At 28.7% G+C, this 8438-nt stretch overlaps 1 protein-coding gene across 4 annotated transcripts in view; it reads right to left on the bottom strand.

The window, feature by feature from the left end:
* Window positions 1-1515: 1515 nt before the first annotated feature.
* LOC143232796 (uncharacterized) overlaps window positions 1516-8438 on the bottom strand; it is a 39892-nt gene continuing 32969 nt past the window's right edge. For all 4 annotated transcript variants that reach the window (XM_076468658.1, XM_076468659.1, XM_076468660.1 and 1 more), the window contains 7 exons: window positions 7206-7290; window positions 6645-6739; window positions 5889-6026; window positions 5346-5481; window positions 4197-4386; window positions 2590-2699; window positions 1516-1912 (listed from right to left, as the gene is read on the bottom strand). In XM_076468658.1, the coding sequence (XP_076324773.1) occupies window positions 1832-1912; window positions 2590-2699; window positions 4197-4386; window positions 5346-5481; window positions 5889-6026; window positions 6645-6739; window positions 7206-7290 (835 nt within the window). In that variant the 3' untranslated portion in view covers window positions 1516-1831. The remainder of the gene's footprint in view (window positions 1913-2589; window positions 2700-4196; window positions 4387-5345; window positions 5482-5888; window positions 6027-6644; window positions 6740-7205; window positions 7291-8438) is intronic.

Here is an 8438-nt window from a genome sequence, read left to right as displayed (position 1 = left end):
CCAAGATGTTAAGATTCCATTAGAAAATCTTGGCTATTGTGAAAACTTAGTATAACAAGTAACATCAATAATTACTATTCAAAATGTCAAAAAAAAAAAAGAAAGAAGAAAGTTTTCTATTTTTATGAATTTTATATTTTATAAATATTTTTTTTAGCAAATTAAACAAGAGGGAATACTCAACAGCTGCAGCTGTAATTATATCTTAAATCAGTCAAGAAATAATTTGTTTGCTTATTTTTGAATTTCATGCAAAGCTACAAGGCCTGCCTGTGCTAGCCATACCTAATTTAGCAGTGTAAAACCAGAGGGAAGACAGCTAGTCATTGCCACCCACTGCCAACTCTTGGGCTACTCTTTTACCAACAAATAGTGGGATTGACTATCATATTACAATGCTCCCATGGCTGAAAGAGCAAGCATGTTTGATGTGATGGGGATTTGAACTCATGATTCTCAGACTAGAAGTCAAGCACCCTAACCATGTCAGGCCAGTCAAGAAATGGAGCTACAAGCTGAAAGTTTGTACTTGACAAACATGGAGTCATCCTTTGAGCTACTATGCCACAGCTAAAAAGAAATTGAAGTAACATAACATGGGAAACTGTACTGTTGAAGTATGTTATAAACCAAAAAATCTTAAGTGATCCTGTGACTTGTTGTAAAGATTACAAAGGCACGAAGAGGTGTAAAATTATCCTTGACATGATGACAAGATCATCATAATGTTAACTTCCTCAGTAAAGACATTTAAATTATTATAAAAATTAAGAATATTTTTAAGTTTGGAACTTATTATTCACAATAACTTGAAACATGAATTTTTAGTAGTGGAAAAATCCTTTAGTAAGAAAAAAAGGCTTAATCTTTAATAATGCAATCAGAGTTTTTCCCATACCCAAGTGATTCACATAAGCTCTAAATATAATACATCATAATTTGAAACCTCTGTAACATGGGAGACTGCAACTGTATTCTAAAAGAACGTATAAAGCTAGAAAAGTTGGTTTCTTTTGCTATATGACACTAAAACATTATGTACAACTATTTTCTGTGTGGTATGAAAACAGCTATGGTAAGTAATATTTTTGTTAAACAACACAGATATCAAGCCAGATGAAATTAAAAACTAATAAATGTAATGCTGTTTTAACTACAAGAGCATTATGAAATGCAAAAAACACATTAATGTTAAAACACTTCCAAAATAAAAAGTGCTTATGAAGGATAGGTTGTGTTTGCTTTCCACATTCTAAAAATAAGATAGATCTAATATTTACTAAACATTTTCTTTCATGTAACAGTTTTAGTACTGGATTCAAGGAGTGTTCAATATTCAGATTTTGGTAATGCCCTAAACTGGTTCTTTCAACATTTCATTTGTTGGTTAATAATGATTATAACATATAAGGTAATTATTTACCAGTTTTTTGATTGCTGAAGATCTATTCAAAAAATTCTTAAAAGTTATAAACAGCAATATTCATTTATTGAATAAACAACAACACAGTAATCTGTTTTTATGAAAGTACTTTTTATAAATACAAGTTTGATGAGAACATTTCTGAAATGCTGTACACTGTACTTGCTGTACAAAGTCAACTTAAGAGAAAATTAAATATGAGACCAGTGTGGGCACAAGTCAATACTCAATTCTGTTTCTAAAGGTCACTAACAGAAAAATGGCTTTAAAACATTATTATTTTACAAATTATTATGATGTGGTCAATTTTAAAACAGGTGACAATGATGAGCTAGGTACAGAAATATAATTCTCAAATGATTAAAAATTAATTAATAACAATGCGTTAACACTAAAGAACAACCAGTTTTACAAGTCATCATCACTCTCTTCTATAGTTGCCATTTTCTTCCTTCCTTCTGAAGAAGCTTTCTTTTTCTCAAAATAATCCTGTAAGATAGAGCATTTATTGTAAATATATATATAATTGATTATAAAATACCAGTAATAATCAGACAGAAAAAACTTATCAAAACATAAAAGACATCCTAACAACAATAAAAAAAATTGTCGTGTATTTAAAAGTTTAATGAAGCAGAAATGTATGTTTGTTTCAAAATGTAGAATTTTTTTAACTCAAACATAATTTTTTAATAAATTAATTTGAATTCATTAATAAATATTCTATGTACATCTATGGCATATTATGATTTATGATTGTTTAAAACATTGCAATAATCTGCACAACTACAAGAAGTGCCACTCTGCTTCTAACAGTGTTCCCCCTCAAAAAATATAAAATTAGAGTTTTCATAGTTTTGAAACTACATTGTATGATTAATTAACCAGGCGAGTATAAAGTTAGCTAAAAATTGGTAAAATAGTATTGTCAAAATAACATTCTTCTCACAATCAGTATAAACAAAGTCAGAGTGATACTCCACCTCCAATGTCTGTTATAATAAAAACAGATTTTGATAAATTTATTATTATATAAAAATGCAAAGTAGATATACAAACCTGTTTATTAGAAAAATATCATGAGAGTTGCTTAAAATCATCTGTTATATAAATACAGGGTTATTATTTTCATTGATTATTAAATGTATATATATAATAGGACTTACCATATCACTGTCGTCATCATCTTCATTGGCATTTTTAGCTTCTTCCAATCGCCGCTCCTTCTCTTCCTCTTCTTCAGATTCATCATCTGATGAGTATATGGACTGCCGACCTAAAATAAATATATAAGAGAATACACATTTAAATATAACTCTGAAGATCTAATCATCAATGCAGATATACAAACAATAATGTGGTCATAATAAGCTACAATGTGAGATTACAGTTACCCATCTGAAAAATGAAAAAATAGAACTAACTTTAGGATTATATCTCTGTCACAATAAGCAGAAGATATGCAATGCATTAAAAACAAACAGTCATCAGATTTAAAAGCATTGCTTTTTATGTTTTATTTTATATCTTAGTAACTAAGCCAGAAATTACAAGATTATTCATAACTATGTTTTTAACGTTTAATGTAGTTTATAACCACAGTGTTTAAAAACACATCACGCCAAAAGATCTCAACAAGAAGGTTAATACAGAAGTGCAGACTTTATCTTCGAGAACATTATTGTGTTTGCTATTACACTTCAAAATGTCTATGACAGTTGGCAGTTCAGTGCTATGACTGTTTCACATCTGCTACATGTGTAGGTCAATTCCTGAAGCATGCATACAGAGTTGTAAAATTCAGCTAAAACTGTTCTGAATATTTTATAATTACAATGAGAATGATTTCATGTATCACATATTGAAGGTTAAGTCTGAAATTCAATACAATGATAAAAAAAAGTTCTTCCTTCTTAAAATGAAACTCAGCCTAGTGAAAAACAAAAATGTATATAAATGGAGTAATGAGCTATTTATATACATTATAGCTAGTTGCACTACCTCATAAAAATTTTAAGAAAGAAACAATATATGGCTTGGACTAAAGTATTACTCTTAGGTTCTAAAGGAGGAACAATTTTTCCTGTACTTTGAAAACACTTTTTTAAACTTTAAGAGGCTCATTATAACACTTGCTAAGGTTAAAAATGGTTAACAATTCCAACATTAGTTAAAAGATCCATAGCATAAGACAGAGGAGGGAGCAGAAAGAGGGAAACCTATATAAACATGTTATTACTGAGTAATTAATGGATCAGGGTTTTCATTAAAATTCACAAATTAACTTTACCTATGTTGTGTAAAAATATTTACAAATAAAAGTTATTACTCACGTTCCAACTACAATAGTTTCAATGAATACAAGTGTATAGCAATTATTCATAACTTCTGACAATAGTAATAAAAGGTTAGTACTTGCAAGTTAATGAAGTCTTTCTTCTATAACCAATGCTAAAATTATGTGAAACATCAGTACACTAAAAAACAACAACAAACAAAACAACTAAAATTAAACCTGTCAAAAATATTGTATAGAATCATCAATTGGGTGCCCTCTCTACTAGATATGTTCAGCCATAATCCTATTAAGTATCTTACACAGTTCTGGTAGCAAATATATACAGAGCATTGTAAAACACTAATTCACAAAATTATTAAACGTTTTTATAAACAGTAAATGTATTGTCCATTTAGAGAACTATACCAAATATTTATGACAACAGTGATTCTGTAAACATTTAATGAGATTATCTCATGATCTTAAGGTACCTACCTTGTAAAGCTGCCCCTCCTTTCTTATACTTCTTCTTAATGGCAGCTAAAGATATTGCTCCATCGTCATCCCCATCATAACTATCAGGTTCGAGATAAGAAGCACTAAGGCCCCGAGAGTGTGCTCGTTCCTTCATCCTCCTCTGTTTGCTTTCTCTTCTAATGGACGCCTTCAAACGATCTTCTTCTTTCTAAACATAAAAATACATATATCTGTTAACTATACTTAATATATTACAGTTATAAAACATGAAACTCTAAGCCATAACTACAATATAAAAATTTATTAATAAAGGTAAAATGTTTTTTCATTATAATCATGTGAAGTTTTAATGCTAACACTACCTCCTATACATTAGCAAAGATACATAACAACAGATAGCTTAAAAAGTAAATCTATAAATGGGAGCTTGGGTTGCCTTCCCTTTTATTGTTTTCAGCTGTAGTACACAAGCCATTTGTTTGGTGCAAAAATACCTATGCTGTGTGACATTAAAAGTCATTTTAGTGTGGCATTGGCTTTAATAATTTTGCTAATGATTTCCTCACGTAGTTGAGCCCTCATTCATGGCACTAAATTGGCAAAATTGAAATGGCTTCCAAACTTAAACCAGTTGCTTATTCACTTAAACTTGATCATCGAGTACAGCAGGTGCCAAATCCCTTTATCAAGTTTTATTACAGTAATAATTACGAAGACAAATAGCTGAATAGTTCTATATATAAAATTATTTAAACAGAAAATCTTCCTTTGTTAGGTTTTTAGTAGTACATTGTATGTTAATACAAATTACAAGAAAACCTATATTATAAAAACAGCAGTTGAAATGTGGGATTAATATGTAACTAAGGAAAAGCTATAACTATCTGACAAGGTTTGCTAAAAACAACCAGTATAAATTTCTGGAACTTAAAGTGTAATTTATAAAAAAATTTGGACTGTATTCAAAGAAAATTGTTTCATAATTGATGGAAATTAACTTTTTTTTTTTTTAGTATATAACAGTATTTACCTTTTATGTTTCCTAACAATACACCAGTGGAATTATGTTCAAGTAGAAATGCAAAAGTAAAGTTGAATAAACTGTAACCACTGACTTTTGATTCAATTTGACAGTGTATTTCTTATAAAAACCTATTGCACAGTTACCTTGATCATTTCAGATCTATGAGCTTCAGGATCTTTACCAACAGTTGGTAAAACTCTGATTTTTTGTGTTTTCTGACTCCTGTCAGCGAGTGATAGAGTCATCTTTCGGTGAGTAAAACTGTCTGTTGAGTGTGGTCTACAAAACACAATTATAAATTTAGTATATAAGAAAAGTTATACTTCTTTATTATATACATTAATTAATACAAGATTAAGATTTGTACATTTAACTTCACTATAATCAAGGCAGCAATACCTATAAATGTATACATATAGTTTTGATAGAAGTGTTAAGAGATATTATTCAACAAACATAATTGCTTCAAATGATAGAATAACTATGAAATAGTACAAAATTATCTCAAATATGACTAATGTAAAAAAAAAAGTGGATGATTTTTTGAAAACTATATAAAAACAAAATTGATAAATAATTGTATTTGCTTGTTTCAAAGTAACACATGTAGGCTGAATTATGCAATACAGTTAAAATAGTTATAACTATATTTACTACTTAACAAAATAATTCCACTTGAGCCTCACCTAAATGTAAGCTTAGTGCGAAACACAGCTTGTCCTTGAAGACCAGTTCCTTGTCTAATAAACAGATGGTTGGGATCACCAGACATAAGAGACTGTCTGTACACATCAAAAATTTCAGAACCAAGATGAAGTGATAAACTGTGAATGGAAACAAATAATATATTTCAAAATATGTGTTTAAAAAAATAATACACAGAAAAGTGAGATTATGTTCAACACAAGCTAAGACAATATAATATTAATACATCAGTTATTACGTGCATCTTATAGTTAGTATACACCCATAATCTATAGTTGGATGTAATTAAAAATAAATACACAAATATCAAATGATTTTGCAATATAAATATGTAAAAAAACGCTAACTGTATTCAGTAACACTGTAGATGGCTAAAAAAATATCATTAAAAGTGCAATGCAGTTTTTATTAAATTCTGATCTTCCCTAACACTAACAGAAGCATTAACATTTTACTTGTCCTAGTATATCATGTTATTGCAATTATAGGTTCAAAATGGGAAACATAACACAATGTCAAATGCTGTAAACTAAATCAGTTAAATATCATTACTTCTTTTAATTAATCTGAATATTAGTGTTGAACAAAAGGAAAAGATACTGTTTATAAACCCTGTCTGAATAAATGAGGCCTAAAACTCAGATAGCTAAAGGTATTTAAAAAAAAAAAAAATTAAAATCTTGATAAGCTATACTATACATTACACACTTAGAATAACAATTAAAAACTAAACTAACCTGCCATCAGACCACTTGATGATTTTTGCATTGCTTTCCTTCTTCTGATTTCCCTCTTCATCTGTAACTGTTCGCCAACGCACAGTGTTTTCAACCTAGATAAAACATACAAGTATAAATGTGCATTTTTACATGCAGTTTTGATATGTTGATTAAATGTGTTGCTTTATCACTAATTCTTTTACCTTTAGGTACAATTATGTTACACTGAATGCAAATAAATATTTACACATAGATGTTTCCTTCCAGAAGAAAAATGTACCTCTTCACTCATAATTAGACTAAAAACGTTTTCTAGTTAATAAAATGCATGTGTAATAATTGGTGCATTTCATGACAAACAACTGTGTGTGAGTGTATGTATACACTTGAAGTTCATGAGGTAAGCTATTTATATATAAATGTTACAATGATAAAAGCATGTTATAAATATACTTAAGAAATTATTACAATCTTGAAGAAAATTTTACATATGATATATATTTAGTACAAAAAAACTGAAAAATACATGTTTCTCTCAGGATGCTAATGAATAAATATGTCTTAAAATGTATGTTTCACCTTCAATTTCAAACGTGCTCTTCCTTCTTCATCAAGAACTTCATCATCATCAATTTCATCTTCATATGTTTGTGGATCATAAGGCCTAAAACAACATTATGAAATTAAATGATTAATACCTTAACCAGTATTAAATACTTTGTAACTATGTAACTGAAAGAACAATGTGTGCCAGTCAATCTGTGTGTGTATGCATGCTAGTTCACATGGAAACCCAATATTCTGAATGGCTAACCGAGTAGTGGTACTTTTATATTCATGAGTGTAAAGGAAATAGATTAAATGAATTATCTGTATTTTTGCAGCTTATAAATGATGCAATACAATTACATCTGAGTACAAATTCTAAAAGGTGCCTAAAAATCAACAGTTAGGTCTAAAGTTGAAATGTGTTTTGTATATGAAGCACAAGTTTACCCACTATATAATATATAACAATTAGTCTTAACAGTTTCTACCACAACTTTATTCATTCTGGGGGCTTTATGGCTAACATATTTGTATGAAAGAAAATAATTAGTTTCAGATGATACACAAACATGACTTAAATACATATAAACACAATCAACTTACAAAAATAAATATAATGATATTTGATTTTTACACTTCTTGATACCATACATAATTTTAAAAATTCACTTCTTTATAATTATGTTTCCAACTAATCCGAATATAAATGTCTTAAAATTGCCAATCAGGCCTACAGTTTAAATATGTTTCATATGGGAAGAACAAGTTTACTCACTAGGGGAATAAAATATTTCATCATTTCTACAAATGGTGGTAAAAGACCCTACAATTTGTTAATACTTTTGAAGACAGTAAAAAAGAGAAAAAGTTGATACCATTGAAGAAATAATAAGAAATAAAAGTGAAATAGTAAAATATTAAGATAGGTGATTTCTTACACTTCTAGATCCATGAAAGTTTTTATATAATGTCATTACAGTCACAATAAATTATAACAGAACCATGAGACATATAAAATCACCAACAGAGAGTTCTTATGTGGTATCATTAAATCTATAACAGACACCAGGATCATAAGAACTATGATATCAATTGCAGTTATTACACTATAAGTTTGATCAAGGAAAAAAAAGAAACTCAAATTATTAGTCAAAGAAGTCAACTATACAGAAAAAAAAAGGTGTTTCTATTAAAAATGTCATGTAAAGAAATATATTTCATTTATACTCAGTACATGGTTTTATACTTCTTTGTTTTAAATTT

The sequence above is a fragment of the Tachypleus tridentatus genome, chromosome 11 (assembly GCF_004210375.1).
Source record: "Tachypleus tridentatus isolate NWPU-2018 chromosome 11, ASM421037v1, whole genome shotgun sequence".
NCBI classification, from domain to species: Eukaryota; Metazoa; Arthropoda; class Merostomata; order Xiphosura; family Limulidae; genus Tachypleus; species Tachypleus tridentatus.
The sequence above is the reverse complement of the archived record's forward strand: the minus strand, read 5'-3'. Positions and strand labels throughout refer to the sequence as shown.